Raw genomic sequence first — 16,532 nt, forward strand, 5'->3', positions numbered from 1 at the left:
TTTTTATTTCATTGTTCTTTGCTATTTTTTTCTTTGTTTCTATTTCAATAATTTTTGCTCTGATCTTTATGATTTCTTTCTACTAACTGTGGGTTTTGTTTGTTCTTTCTCTAGTAGCTTCAAGTATAAGTTTAGGTGGTTTGGGATTTTTTCTTGTTCCTTTAGGTGAGATTGTATTGCTGTAAAGTTCCTTCTTAGAACTGCTTTTGTTGCATCCCATGGATTTTGACTGTTCATGCTTTTGTTGTCATTTGTTTCTGGGTTTTTTTTTTCATCTTTTATTTATTCTGTGATCCATTGGTTGTGCAGTAGCACATTGTTTAGCATCCATGTGTTTGTGTGTTGTAATTGATTTCTAATTTCATAGCATTGAGGTTGGAAAGGACGCCTGATATGATTTCAGTTTTCTTAATTTTACCAAGGCTTGATTTGTGACCCAAGCTATGGTCTATCCTGGAGAATGTTCCATATGCACTTGAGAAGAAAGTATATTCTGCTGCTTTTGGATAGAATATCCTATAAGTATCAGTTAAAACTATCTGGTCTAATATGCCATTTAAAGCTTTTTGTTTCCATATTAATTTTCAGTCTAGATGATCTGTTCATTAGCATCACTGGGATATTGAAGTCCCCCACTATTATTGTGTTACTGTTATTTCTCCTTTTATGGGTATTAGCGTTTGCCTTATGTATTAAGGTGTTAGATGCATAAATATTTACAGTTGTTATATCTTCTTCCTGGATTGATCCCTTGATCATTATGTACTGTCCTTCCTTATCTCATGTAAACAGTCTTCATTTCACAGTCTGTTTTGTCTGATATGATTATTCCTACTCCAGTTTTATTTTGATTTCCATTTGCACGGATTACCTTTTGCCATTCCCTCACTTTTCCATTTGTATGTCTATAGGTCTGAAGTGTGTCTCTTTTAGACAGGTTATATACAGATTTTGTTTTGGTGTCCGTTCAGCTGTGTCTTTTGGTTGGAGCATTTAATCCATTTACCTTTAAGTTAATTTTTGATATGTATGTTTCTCCTGCCATTCTTGTTCTGAGTTTGTTTTTGTAAGTCTTTTTTCTTCCCTTCCTCATTTGTTCTCTTATGTTTCTTGCCTAGAGAAGTTCCTTTAGCAGTTGTTGTAAAGCTGGTTTGGTGGGGCTTTATTCTCTTAGCTTTTGCTTATCTATAAAGCTTTTGACTTATCAGATGTGAATGAGACTGTTGCTGGGTAGAGTATTCTTCATTGTAGATTTTTTCCTTTCATCACTTTAGATATATCCTGTCAGTCTCTTGTTGCCTGCAGAATTTCTCCTGAAAAATCAGCTAATAACCTTATGGGGATTCCCTTGTATGGTATTTGTTGCTTTTACCATTTTTTACTTTGTATTTAATTTTTGTTAGTTTAACTAATATGTGTCTTGTGTTGCTTCTTGGATTTTGCTGTATGGGACTCTACATTTCCTGGACTTGGGTGACTGTTTCCTTTCCTATGTCAGGGAATTTTTTGACTGTACCTTCAGATGTTTTCTCAGGTCCTTTCTCTTTTTCTTCTTCTGTTGGGGCCTATTTAATTTGAATTTTGGTACATGTAGTGGTTTCAGAGGTCTCTTGAGAGTGTGTTCTTTTCATTCTCTTTTCTGGATTCTGTTTTGTGCCAGAGATTTCCAGTATTCTGTCTTCTGGGTTACTCATCTGTTCTTCTGCCTTAGTTATTCTGCAATTGATTCCTTCTTGCATATTTTCAATTAGGTTATTGTCTTAGTTATTTCTGTTTAGTCTTTAGGTTAAAATTTCCTTGTATCTTCTTGATCGTTGCCTTCATTCTAAGATCTTGGACCACCTTCACTTTCATTACTGTGAACTATTTTTCAGATAGATTGCTTATCTCTTCATTTAGTTGTTCTTGGATGTTTCTGTCTTGCTACTTCATGTCATCATATTTCTTTGTCATCTCTTTTTTTTCCAGCTTACTGTTTGTTGTCTCCTTTCTGCAGGTTTCCAGTGGCAGTTCCTCTTGCTTCTGGAGTTTCTTTCCTGATGGATGTGATTTCTCCAGAGGCTTATGCCTTTATATTCTTGATCTGAATTTGATTTGCCTTGGAAATGAACAGATGATCTCTCATTCACTATCACAGTAATCCAAGTCTATGCCCTAACCACTAATGCTGAGGAATCTGAAGTGGAATGGTTCTATAAAGACCTACAAGACCTTCTAGAACTAACACCCCCAAAAGATGCCCTTTTCATTATAGGGGACTGGAATGCAAAAGGAGGAAGTCAAGAGATACCTGGAGTAACAAGCAAATTTGGCCTTGGAGTACAAAATGAAGCAGGTAAAAGACTAATAGAGTTTTGCCAAGAGAAAACACTGGTCATAGCGAACACCCTCTTCCAACAACACAAAAGAAGACTTTACACATGGATATCACCAGATGGTCAGTACCGAAATCAGATTGATTATATTCTTTGCAGCCAAAGATGAAGAAGCTCTATACAGTCAGCAAAAACAAGACCGGGAGCTGACTGTGGCTCAGATCATGAATTCCTTATTGCAAAATTCAGACTTAAGAAAATATGGAAAACCACTAGGCCATTCAGGTATGATCTAAATCAAATCTCTTACAGTGATACAGTGGAAGTGACAAGTAGATTTAAGGGATTAGATTTGATAGACAGAGTGCCTGAAGAACTATTGATGGAGGGTTGTACATACAGGAGGCAATGATCAAGACCATCTCTAAGAAAAAGAAATGCAAAAAGGCAAAATGGTTGTCTGATGAGGGCTTACAAATAGCTGAGCAAAGAAGAGAAGTGAAAACCAAAGGAGAAAAGGAAAGATATACCCATTTGAATGCAGAATTCCAAAGAATAGCAGGGAGAGATAAGAAAGCCTTCCTCAGTGATCAGTGCAAAGAAATAGAGGAAAACAGTAGAATGGGAAAGACTAGAGATGACTTCAAGAACATTAGAGATACCAGGGGAACATTTCATGCAAATATGGGCACAATAAAGGACAGAAATGGTATGAACCTAACAGAAGCAGATGATATTAAGAAGAGGTGGTAACAATACACAGAACTATATAAAAAAGATCTTCATGACACAGGTAATCACAATGGTGTGATCACCCACGCTCACCTAGGGCCTGACATCCTGGAATGTGAAGTTAGGTGGGCCTTGGGAAGCATCACTATGAACAAAACTAGTGGAGGTGATGGAATTCCAGTTGAACTATTTCAAATCCTAAAAGATGATGCTTTGAAATTGCTTTAGTCAATATGCGAGCACATTTGGAAAACTCAGCAGCGGCCACAGGACTGGAAAAGGTCAGTTTTCATTCCAGTTCCAAAGAAAGGCAATGCGAAAGAATGTTCAAACTATTGCACAAAGGCAGTCATCTCACATGTAGCTCAGACAGTAAAGCATCTGCCTACAATGCTGGAGACCCAGGTTCGATCCCTGGGTCGGGAAGATCCTCTGGAGAAGGAAATGGCAACCCACTCCAGTATTCTTGCCTGGAAAATCCCATGGACAGAGGAGCCTGGTAGGCTACAGTCTGTGTGGTCGCAAAGAGTCAGACACGACTGAGCGACTTCACTTACGCTTTCACATGCTAGCAAAGTAATGTTCAAAATTCTCCAAGCCAGGTTTCAGTAGTACATGAACCATGAACTTCCACATGTTCAAGCTGGATTTAGAAAAGGCAGAGGAACCAGAGATCAAATTGCCAACATCTATTGGATCATTGAAAAGGCAAGAGTTCCAGAAGAACATCTATTTCTGCTTTATCAACTACGGCAAAGCCATTGTGTGGATCACAACAAACTGGAAAATTCTTCGAGAGACTGGAATACCAGACCATCCTACCTGCTTCCCAAGAAATCTATATGCAGGTCAAGAAGCAACAGTTAGAACTGGACATGGAACAGCAGACTGATTCCAAATTGTGAAGTGAGTTCATCAAGGCTGTATATTGTCACCCTGCTTATTGAACTTATGTGCAGAATGCATCATATGAAATGCCAGACTAGCTGAAGCACAAGCTGGAATCAAGATTGTTGGGAGAAATATCAATAACCTCAGATATGCAGATGTTACCACCCTTATGGCAGAAATCAAAGAAGAATTAAAGAGCCTCTTGATGAAAGTGAAAGAGGAGAGTGAAAAACTTGACTTAAAATTCAACATTCAGAAAACTGAGATCATGGCATTCAGTCCCATCACTTCGTGGCAAATAGGTGGGAAAACAATGGAAACAGTAACAGACTTTATTTTTTTGGGCTCCAAAATCATTGCTGATGGTGACTGCAACCACGAAATTAAAAGATGCTTGTTCCTTGGAGGAAAAACTATGACCAACCTTGACAGCATATTAAAAAGCAGAGATATTACTTTGCCAACAGAAGTCCATCTAGTCAAAGCTATGGTTTTTCCATAGTCATGAATGGATGTGAGAATTGGATCAGAAAGAAAGCAAAGAATTGATGCTTTTGAACTGTGGTGTTAGAGAAGACTCTTGAGAGTCCCTTGGACTGCAAGGAGGTAAAAGTGGCCAATCCTAAAGGAAATCAGTCCTGAATATTCATTGGAAGGACTGATGTTGAAGCTAAAACTCCAATTCTTTGATGGGAAGAACTGACTCATTGGGAAAAGGCCCTAATCTGGGAAAGATGGAAGGCAGGAGAAGGGCACAACAGAGGATGAGACGGTTGGATGGCATCACTGACTCTATGGACATGAGTTTGGGTAAACTCCAGGAGTTGGTGATGGACAGGGAAGCCTGGTGTGCTGCAGTCCATGGGGTCACAAAGAGTTGGACATGACTGAGCAACTGAACTGAGCTGTAGTGATTGGAGCCTGCCCTTGATACTGAGTGGGCCCTCCTGGTTGCTTTGTTGCTATCACTGCCCTGTCACAGGCGAGGTCTCCTCCCTAGTTTTTAAAGGGGAATTTCCAAAATCTGTTTCCTAGCTGTGATTCTGATCTGCTCTGTGATGTAGGCAGGATTAGAGCACTCTCACTTGTAGGGAGGCCTCTGAGTTTTAATCTTTTGGAGCTGTTCACCTGTTATTGTACTCTGTTGTGTCCCCTTTCAGCTGTTTTGTGTGCTCACAACTTGTAGTATGGGTGCTGCTCTGGGTCCCACCTTAACTATAAGTATGCCTGCAGTTGGCCCTGATGACTCTTCAGGCATTGTTTTCACATGTCCTCCAGCACGGGTCCAGTGAAGTTAGGTATCAGTGCTGCAGTAGTCATTCAGCTGGTCACACTGTGTGAGCAGTGGAGGCAGCTCGAACTCTGGTTTGTCCCTGTCCTCACATGTACCTTTCTACAGAGTTCACAGCTGCTATAGCCCATCCCAGTTGCAAAGTACTTGTTGTTCTTTTGGATGTTTCATAGGGGCTGAATTTGGGAAGTTGTCAGTGGAGGTGTAACTTCGCAGTTTGCATAGCCTTGAGGAGAGGTTTCGACTCATCTTTTTCAGTTACATAGCTCTTGGGGTTTCTCCTGGATCAGGAAATGGCAACCCACTGCAGTACTCTTGCCTGAAAAATTCCATGGATGGAGGAGCCTGGTGGGCCACAGTCCATGGGGTTGCAAAGAGTTGCACACGACTGAGTGACTTCACTTCCTGGGGCTTAGCTGTGGTTTTCAGCCCCTCCTCTGGGTGAATTTCCTAGTGTGTATGTGTGTGTGTTTGGTGGGGGTGGGGGTTGTGCTATCTGTGCCCTTCTGTGATAATGAGGTAGATCCCTGGACCCATTCAAAAATTTCCTAGTAATGAGGATTTTCTGTGTGCTCCCCGGACAACAGGGCAACTCTTGGTCCTGATAATGGATTTCCTAGTGGAGGCTAGTTACCTGCACCCTCCTGGGACAGTAAGGCAGGTCCCAGCACCCACTGGTGGACTTCCTAGTAGCAGGAAATATCCCTGCCCTCCCAGGACAGCAGAGTGGGTTCTGACATCCACTGATGGATTTCCCAGTTTTGAAAGCTATCCATGCCATGCCAGGACAGAGGGACAGGTCCTGGTACCCAATGACAGATTATGTAGTAGAGAGATCTGTTTATATACTTCTGGAACAGTTGGGGGGATGTCAGCAACCACTGACATTTCCTGTGTGGAAGCTTCATGCGTCATCACAGGACAGCCTGGGCAGGTCATGGGGCCTGCTGATGAAATTCTAGTGGCTGGATCGTGCCCCTCCGGGTCAGCTGGGGTCGATCCTATGCCCCCCACCCCCAGAAGAATTCCTCGTAGGTAAAGCTGTTTGTGCCCCTCCAGCCCAGCAGGGGTGGATCCTGTGACCTGCCTGTGGAAATTTTCCTTCTGGAAGCTGGCCACGCCCTTTCAGGTCAGCAGGGTGAGTCCTAGGGCCCCTGGTGGAACTGCTAGCGGCTGGATCTCTCTGTGCTTTTCTGCGTCAGCAGGGGCAGGTTCTGTGCCTTGCTGGCAGGACCTCTGGTTGGGGAGCTGTCTGTGCCCTCCCGGGACAGCCTAGGCAGGTCCCGGGCCCTCTGGGGGAGCTCCCTGTGGCTGGAGTGTCTGTGCCCCTCTAGGTCAGTGGAGGTGGGTCCTCCGGCCCGCTGGTGCAATTTCCAGTAGCTCAGTCTCGCCCTTCTGTGTCAGCCAGTGGGGTTTCTAGTTTTGGAAGCTGTCTGTGCCCTTCCAGCTCTGCATGGGCAGGGCCTGGTGTCTGCCTGTGGGCCTGAAAGAGGTAGCCATGCCCGCCTCTGGATCCCAGGATGGCAGCAGCGGTGATTTGCACCCACACAAGGAGCCCATGTAGGTGAAGTCCTGTTGCTTGGGAGTGCTCACAGGAAAAGAAGCTTTTATAGTGATCCCGCTTCTCTCTTCCTCCATCTCCCAGTGAGGGTGTCTTGCCTCTTTGGGGAGCCCAGACTTCTTCCTAGTACACCCTCGGTTGCCATGGCCTGAACTCTTCGGCTGTTTCTGCACCTAACCTTTGTCCCCTCCCTGGGATGGAGCTTCAGAGTCTGAGCTTTACTTGGCACTTGACCCCCATCCTTACTGACAGAGGAGCATTTCACATTGAGGAGCATAGGCTGGTGGTGACTTCCACAAGCCAGTTGCTGCTCTCTTGTTTTTAGGCTCCAAAACCTCTGTCTCTATCCAGTCTAATTTCTTTGCTGGTGAAGAGCCTTTCCAAGGTGTGGGAGCCTTTCCTCCTTCACAGTTCTCTCCCTGGGGTGCAGGCCTGATTCCTTCTTTTTCTTTCTCCTTTTGTCCTACTTAGTTACATGGAGGTTTTCCTTGTCTTTTTGGAGGTCCAATGTCTTCTGTCAGTGCTCAGTAGCTATCTCTGTGAATAGTTCCACTTGTAGGTGTATTTTCAAATGTATTTTCAATGTTTCTGTGAAGGGAGTTTAACTGTTTCCTGTTCTCCCACCATTTTAAACCCCACCTCAGGAGTTCATTCAATATTGATTATTTTGAATTAAAGTTACTTGAGAAAGAGCTGATACAAGAAGGGCACTTTGACCCCTCCTCTCTACCTTCCTGAAAACAGGGAATAAATCTCATGAAAGATGCAGTCCTTGTATCTTGAGGTAGAAAGAAATTCTTATCACCAGGGATAGGGAATTTCAGGCCAAAAAGCCAGACCTTGTCACTCCTTCTTCCTTCTTGTTAATAATTGAGTTTTTTATTTTCGGCTATACTGGGTCTTTGTTGCTGTGTGTGGGCTTTTTCTAGTTGAGAGTGGGGCCTCCTCTCTAGTTGTGGTGCATGGGCTTTTCATTGTGGTGGCTTCTCTTGTGGACCAGTGGCATGGTGCGTGGGCTTCAGTAGTTGTGGCACGTGGACTCAGTAGTTGCATTTCCAGGCTCTGAAACAGACGCTCAATAGTGTGACGTGTGGGCTTAGTTGCTCTGTGTTATGTGAGATCTTTCTGGATTAAGAATCGAACCCATGTCTCCCTCATTGGCTGGTAGATTCTTTACCACTGAGCCACGAGGGAAGCCCTTCTGCTTTTTAATTGGAGTATAATTGCTTTCCAATGTTGTATTACTTTTTTTCTAAAATGAAGCGAACCAGCTATATTTACAGATATATTCCCTCCCTCTTGAACTTCCCTCTCTCCATCCCATCCAGGTGGGTCATCACAGGGCACTGGGCTGAGTTCCCTGTGCTATACAGAAAGTTCCCACTATCTATCAGTTTTACACATGGCAGTGTATTTATATTGAACCTAATCTCCAGTTCATCCCACCTTCCCTTTCCCCCTGTGTGGCCACGGGTCCTTTCTGTCCTTCTGTGTTTCTGTTCCTGCCCTGCAGGTAGGTTCATCTGTACCATTTTTCTGTATTCCACATACATGTGTTAATATACGATATTTGTTTTTCTAACTTGCTTCACTCTATATGATAGACTTTAGATACAGCCGCATCTCTACAAATGAGTCAGTTTTATGGCTGAGTAGTATTCCACTGTGTGTGTACCACATCTTTATACAGTCGTCTGTTGATGGGCATCTAGGTTGTTTCCATGTCCTGGCTGTTGTAAATAGTGCTACAGTGAACAACGGGGTACATGTTTCTTTTTAAATTATGGTTTTCTCAAGATATATGCCCCATAGTGAGATTGCTGGGTCATATGGTAGTTCTATTTTTCGTTTTTAAGAAACCTCCATACCATTCTCCACTGTGGCTATATTAATTTACATTCCTACCAACAACAGTGCAAGAAAGTTCCCTGTTCTCTGAATCCTTTCCAGCATTTATTATTTGTGGATTAAAAAAAAATTATTCTTTTATTTTTTAATCTTTTGTTTATTAGTTTTTTGTTTTGTTTTTTATTCTTTTGTTTGTTTATGGATTTTTTGATGATGACCGTTCTGACCAGGATGAGGTAATACCTCATTGTAGTTTTGATTTGCATTTTTCTAATAATGAGAAATGTTGAGCATCATTTTATGTGCTTTTTAACCATCTGAAGGTCTTCTTTGGAGAAATATCTGTTTAAGTTTTCCACTCTTTTTTGATTGGAAATTTTTTTTTATATTGAGCTGCATGAGAAGTTTGTATATTTTGGAGATTAATCCATTGTCAGTTGCCTTATTTGCATATATCATTTCCCATCCTGAGATTCTTCTCTTTGTTTTGTTCATGGTTCCGTTTGCTGTGCAAAATCTTTGAAGTTTAATTAGGCCAATTAATTTATTTTTGTTTTTATTTTCATTATTTTAGAAGAATTGAAAAATATATTGCTGCAATTTTTGTCAGAGTGTGTTCTCCCTATGGTTCCCTCTAAAAGTTTTATAGTATTTGACCTTAATTTAGGTCTTTAATCTGTTTCAAGTTTTCTTTTGTGTATGGTGTTAGGGTATGCTCCAGATTCTTTCTCTTGCAGGTAGCTGTTCAGTTTTCCCAGTGCCAGTTATTGAAAAGACTGTCTTTCTGTTGTCATATATTCCTGTTTCCTTTGTCATAGATTAGGTGACCATATGTGGGTGGGTTTGTCTCTGGGCTTTCTATCCTGTGCCATTGATCTGTATGTCTGCTTTTGTGCCAGTACCACACTGTCTTGATGACTGTAGCTTTGTAGTGTAGTCTGAGGTCAGCCTGTAGTATAGCCCGACCCCTCCAGTTCCATTTTTCTTTCTCAAGGTTGTATTGGCTGTTTGTGATCTCTTTTGTTTTCATATAAATTGTAAAATTTTTTGTTATAGATCTGTGAAAAATGCCATTGGTAGTTTTAATACGGATTTCATTGAACCTGTAGATTGGTGATATAGTCATTTTCACAGTATTGATTTTTCCATTCCATACACCAGAAACATGATGTATCTCTCTATCTGAGTCATCTTTTATTTCTTTCATCAGTATCTTGTAGTTTTCTCAGTATAGATCTTTTACGTTTTTAGATTGGCTTATTCCTAGATATTCTATTACTTTTTTTGTGGTGGTAAATGAAATTGTTTCCTTAATTTCTCTTTCTGATCTTTCTTTGTTAGTGCATAGGTATGCATACAAGAGATTTCTGTGCAGTAATTTTGTATCCTGCATCTTTATCAAATTCTAGTAAATTAGTTCTAGTAGTTACCTGGTAGCATCTTTTAGGATTTTGTGCATAGTACCATGTCATCTGCAAACAGTGAATTTTACTTCTTTTCCAGTTTCAGTTCAGTTCAGTGATTCAGTCATATCCGACTCTTTGCAACCCCATGGACTGTAGCATGCTAGGCTTCTCTGTCCTTTACCATCTCCCAGAGCTTGCTCAAACTCAGGACCATTGAGTCAGTGATGCCATCCAACCGTCTCATCCTCTCTCATCCCCTTTTCCTCCTGCCTTCAATCTTTCCCAGCATCAGGGTCTTTTCTAATGAGTCAGCCCTTTGCATCAGGTGACCAAAGTATTGAAGCTTTTCAATTTCATTTTCTTTTTTTTTTTTTGATAGCTGTAGCCAGGACTTCTAATACTATGTTGAATAAATGTGGTAGAGTGGACATACTTGTTGTGTTCCTGATCTTACTGAAAATGCTTTCCGCTTTTCACCTCTAAGTATGATGTTATCTGTAGGTTTGTCCTATATGGCCTTTATTATTTTGAGGCAGGTTACCTCTAAACTCACTTTCTGGAGAGGTTTTTTTTTTCCTTAATCATAAAAGTGTGTTGAATTTTGTTAAAAATTTGTTTTGCATCTATTGAGATAATCATGTGGTTTTTATTCTTAAGTTTATTAAATACGATGTATCACATTGACTGATTTGTGTATATCGAGTAATCCTTACATCTCTGGGATAAACCCCACTTGATCATGATCCTTGTAATGTATTGTTGGATTATGTTTGCTAGCAGTTTGTTGAGGATTTTTGCGTCTGTGTTCATCAGTGATACTGACATGTAATTTCGCTTTTGTGTGTGTGTGAGATCTTTGGTTTGGTATCAGAGTGATGGTGGCCTTTTAGGTGAGTTTTGGAGTGTTCCTCTAATTTCCTGAAAGAGTTTCAGAAGAGTCGGTTTTGTTTCTTCTCTAAATGTTGCATAGAGTTTGCCACAGTTTCAGTTTCATTTCTTTCCATTGATCTGTTCATATTTTCTGTTTCTTCATGGTTCAGTCTTGGAAGGTTGTATCTTTCTAAGAACTTGTTCATTTTTTCTGGATTGTCCATTTTGTTGACCTATAGTTGCTTACAGTAATCTCTTCTGATCCTTTGCATTTCTGTGGTGTCAGTTGTAAGTTCTCATTTTCTTTTTTAATTTTATTGATTTGAGTCCTCTCTCTCTTTTTCTTGATGGGTCTGGCTAAAAGTTTGTCAGTTTTGTTCATCTTCCCAAAGAACCAGCTTTTAGTTTCAGTGATTTTTGCTATTGTTTTCTTTGTTTCTGTTTCATTTATTTCTGCTCTGATTTTTATAATTTTTTTATTTCTACTAACTTTGGATTTTTTTCTTCTTTATCTAGTTGCTCTAGGTATAAGATTAAATTGTTTGAGATTTTTCTTGTTTCTCTTGGTAGGGTGGAATTGCTGTAAGCTTCCCTCTTAGGACTGCTTTTGCTGTATAGGTTTTGGGTTGTTGTGGGTTTTGGGTTGTTGTGTTGTTGTTATTGTTTTTCTCTATATTTTTTAGTTTCCTCTGATTTTTTCAGAGGTTTTGGGTTGTTGTGTTGTTGTTATTGTTTTTCTCTATATTTTTTAGTTTCCTCTGATTTTTTCAGTGATCCCTTGGTTATTTAGTAGCATATTGTTTGGCCTCCATGTGTTTGTGTTTTTGACTTTTTTTTTCTTGTAATTGATTTCTAGTCTCATAGTGTTGTGTTTAGAAAAGATGCTTGAAATGATTTCAGTTTTCTTAAATATTCAAGGGGCCTTCTCCTGATGTGGTAACCTCTCCTCTTCTTCAGCCACTCCCCCACCCCCACCCCGGCCCCACCACCCCAAGATTATGGATTCCATCTTGTTTCCTCTTTTGCTTTATGTCTCTTCTCTCCATCCTATCTGGTCATTTGGGGATCTTTTCTTGTCTTTTAATGTATCCAAGATCCTCTGCTAATGTTCAGCATGTGGTGTGTTCAAATTGTTTCATTTGTAGATGTAATTAGTGATGTGCTTGTGAGAAGAAGTGAACCTCAGGTCCTTCTGTTCCAGCATCTTGACTGGTCTCATCTCCTTATATGTTCTTTAAGTTATATCTGAAGTAGTTTTTTTCCTCTAAAAAAAACTAGGTGTGTACCTTTCTCGGCTTTAATTTATTTTGAGGCATACTCTATTCTTTGTAGAAATCCAACTCGATTTTCATCCTGGTGTGTGACATTGTCCCCTGATATTATATTTATAAATAATTCTCTCCTTTTCTCATTTTTATGTAACTCTTTATAAGAGTGATAAATACTCTTGATAAAATGTAATATTTGTTATATTTATCTTCTCTTATCCTCATTTTCTTAGATTCCAGGGTTTTTAGGGTAGTTCTATTTTTATTTCTTTTTATTTGTTTTAAATATTTATTGTTAAAATTTATTTGACCGTGCTGAGCGTTGCATCACAGTCCTTGATCTTCATTGTGGCATGCAGACTCTGAGTTGCAGCATGCAGACTCTGAGTTACGGCGTGCAGTGTTTTTAGTTGCGGCGTGTGAACTCTTAGCAACAGCGTGTGGTGTCTAGTTCCCTGACGGATCACATTTGGCCCCTCTACATTGGGAATCTAGAGTATTAGTCAGTGGAGCACCATAGAATTTCCCAGGTGTTTCTTTTCATTTTTCTTTTCTCATTATTGCAAAACTGTGCCTTACATATATAGGCATTCAAATATATGTTGAATTTTAAATGCACTTATGATTTTTATATGTTCAAACAATAATATGCAATTTCATAGTTACTGTAGTAGCAGTAAATATTCTGTTATAACCACATGAAAAGTACTGACATTTAATATTGCAATTGAATTTCAGTAGAAGATGGTGGTCTAAGCTGGCTAAGGAAGTCTTATCAAAGAATGAAAGAACAAGCTGAGAAACAAAATAGAAATTTTGAGGACATTGTAGCTGAAAGATATGGGGTAAGTCTTGGTATTTAGGAGATAAATATTATTTTCAAAGTTATATAGAAATTGACTTTAACTTTGTTAGTGTTTTGTGCTAGGATACATTTTTTAATTGACTTGATATTAAATTTCAGTTCTAACTCTCTTCAACTGCTGAAGCCATGTTTTGCATTTCATTTTTAGATAAACCTGTGAGCGTATTTAAATACAAAATTTAATGAATATGAAACTTAAGTAAGGACAGTTTAAGAATGTATGTTTTTAAAGTAAAAGCAGCATTTTCTTGTTGTGAAGAAATTTCAATAGTATAGGAAAGTCTCCATAGAATATCTTTTGATATTAGTACTGTTTTTTTTGCTTTTAGAAAGTGATATTTATTCATTTTCTTCCAGTTTTATTAAGATATACTTGACATACAGTACTGCATAAGCTTAAGTTATGCAACATGATCTGTCTTACTTAAAACATGGCATGATTACTGTGTGTGTGTGTGTGTGTGTGTGTGTGTGTGTGTATATAAAACAATGGAATAATGAAGCAATATATTTTAGAACCAGCTCCCCCATTCACAATGTGTGAATAATCTTTCTGTTTCAGTAGCTGTTGATGTCCTGTTTTTTAAAATTTGAATAGAAAGAGGTTTAGAAAGGAGTAAACAAAAAGTGAGAGAATTGTTATTGGCAGAGACATTACTTTGCCAACAAAGGTCCATCTAGTCAAGCTGTGGTTTTTCCAGTAGTCATGTATGGATGTGAGAGTTGGACTGTAAAGAAAGTTGAGTGCCGAATAATTGATGCTTTTGAACTGTGGTGTTGAAGAAGACTCTTGAGAGTCCCTTGGACTGCAAGGAGATCCATCCAGTCCATTCTGAAGGAGATCAGCCCTGGGATTTCTTTGGAAGGAATGATGCTAAAGCTGAAACGCCAGTACTTTGGCCACCTCATGCGAAGAGTTGACTCATTGGAAAAGACTTTGATGCTGGGAGGAATTGGGGGCAGGAGGAGAAGGGGATGACCGAGGATGAGATGGCTGGATGGCATCACCGACTCGAGGGACATGAGTTTGAGTGAACTCTGGGAGTTGGTGATAGACAGGGAGGGAGGCCTGGCATGCTGTGATTCATCGGGTTGCAAAGAGTTGGACATGACTGAGTGATTGAACTGAACTGATACACATATATACATACCTATATTTGCATGCTGTGCTGTGCTCAGTAACTCAGTCATGTCTGACTCTTTGCAACCTCATGGACTATAGCCCACCAGGGTCCTTTGTCCGTGGAATTTCCCAGAGAAGAATACTGGAGCAGGTTGCCATTTCCTTCTCCAAGGGATCTTCCTGACCCAGGGGTTGAACCTGCATCTCCTGTGTCTTCTGCACTGCAGGCAGATTCTTTACCCACTGAGCCACCTGGGAAACCCCATATATTTGCTTTGGCACAGACAATTTTTGGAAGGGCACATATGAAGCTAAAATAGTTATTTCCAGGGAGTGAGACTGTTGGGGATTCTATTGATGAAAGAGACTTTTCCACTTTAGACCTTTCTCCACTTTTTATGTATTCTTTAGAAAACAAATATGCATTTCTTTTATAATTGTATAAAATGGATGTGAGCTTGAGTGAACTCCGGGAGTTGGTGATGGACAGGGAGGCCTGGCGAGCTGCATTTCATGGGGTCGCAAAGAGCCAGACACGACTGAGTGACTTAACTGAACTGAAGAGAATCTATATTAGTATTTTGATATATATATAGGTATATATTTAATTTTTTCCTAATTATTATATAATTTTAAAATAGTTTTACAAAAGTAGGCATATAGACTGGGCTTCCCTGGAGGTTCAGTGGTAAAGAATCTGCCTGCCAATGCAGAAGACCTAAGACATGCAAGTTCGATCCATGAGTTGGGCAAATCCCTTGGAGCAGGAGATAGCAAACCACTCTATTATTCTTGCCTGGAAAAATTCTGTGAACAGAGGAACCTGGAGAGCTTCAGTTCTGGGATCAGAAAGATCTGACAACAGACATAGCATAAGCTTACAGTCTACATTCTGTTTGTTTCAGACTTACACAAGCAGACATAGTTGGATGCCAATAAATACATAAATTTTAGTGATATCTTAATATTTATACATATATTTATATGGTGGAGGTGATGGAATGCCAGCCTAGCTATGTAAAATCCTAAAAGTTGATGCCTTTAGGATTAAAAGATGCTTTTAGATTAAAGTGCTGCACTTAATATGCCAGCAAATTTGGTTATTCCGCAGTGGTTAAGTGCTGGAGAATATCAGTTTTCATTCCAATCCCAAAGAAGGGCAATGCCAACGAATGTTCAAGCTACTATATAATTGTGCTCATTTTACATGCTAGCAAGGTAATACTCAAAATCCTTCAAGCTAGGGTTCAACAGTACATAAACCAAGAATTTCTCAGTATATCAGCTGGACTTAGAAAAGGCAGAAGAACCAGATTACCAAATTGCCAACATTCATTGGATCATAGGAAAAGCAAGAGAGTTTCAGAAAAACATCTACTTCTGCTTCACTGACTACTCTAAAGCCTTTGACTGTGTGGATCAAAACAAACTATGGAAAATTCTTAAAGAAATGGATGTACCAGACCACCTTACCTGCCTCCTGAGAAACCAGTATGCAGGTCAAGAAGTGACAGTTAGAACCAGACTTGGAAAAACAGACTGGTTCCAAATTGGGAAAGGAGTACATCAAGTCTATATATTGTTACCCTGGTTATTTAACTTAAATGCAGAGTACATCATGTGAAATACCTGACTAGATGAGTCACAAGCTGGAATCAAGATTGCTGGGAGAAGTATCAGCAACCTCAGACATGCAGATGATACCACCCTGATGGCAGAAAGCAAGGAGGCAAGAGAAACTTGATGAAGATGAAAGAGCAGAGTGAAAAATCTGGCTTAAACTCAGCATTCGAAAAACTAAGATCATGGTATCAGTTCATGGCAAATAGATGGGAAGAAGATGAAACCAGTGACAGACTTTATTTTCTTGGGCTCCTAAATCTCTGTGGAAGGTGACTGCAGCCATGAATTAAAAGATGCTTATTCTTTGGAAGAAAAGTTACGACAAACCTGGACAGTGTATTAAAAAGCAGAGACATCACTTTGCTGACAAAGATCCATATAATCAGAACTACTATCTTTCCAGTAGTCAAGTATGGATGTGAGAATTGGACCATAAGAAAGGCTGAGTGCTGAAGAATTGGTACTTTCGAACCATGGTGCTAGAGAATACTCTTAAGAGTCTTTTGGACTGCAGAGAGTCAGAACAGTCCATCCTAAGGGAAGTCATCCTTGAATATTCTTTGGAAGGACTGGTGCTGAAGCTGAAGCTTCAGTACCTAACTACCTGATGCAAAGTTCTGACTCTTTGAGAAAGACCCTGATGCGGGGAAAGGCAGGAGGAGAAAGGGACGACAGAAGATGAGATGGTTAGATGGCATCACCTATTCAATGGACATGAGTTTGAGCAAACTCTGGGAGA

The 16,532-nt window shown here is 39.9% G+C and overlaps 1 protein-coding gene across 2 annotated transcripts in view; it reads left to right on the forward strand.

Moving 5' to 3' along the window:
- CWF19L2 (CWF19 like cell cycle control factor 2) overlaps positions 1 to 16,532 on the forward strand; it is a 156,959-nt gene that overhangs the window by 41,083 nt on the left and 99,344 nt on the right. For both annotated transcript variants that reach the window (XM_012095379.4, XM_060399260.1), the window contains exon 7: positions 12,921 to 13,027. In XM_012095379.4, coding sequence (XP_011950769.2) covers positions 12,921 to 13,027 — 107 coding nt within the window. The remainder of the gene's footprint in view (positions 1 to 12,920; positions 13,028 to 16,532) is intronic.

This window comes from Ovis aries, chromosome 15 (assembly GCF_016772045.2).
Source record: "Ovis aries strain OAR_USU_Benz2616 breed Rambouillet chromosome 15, ARS-UI_Ramb_v3.0, whole genome shotgun sequence".
Lineage (NCBI taxonomy): Eukaryota > Metazoa > Chordata > Mammalia > Artiodactyla > Bovidae > Ovis > Ovis aries.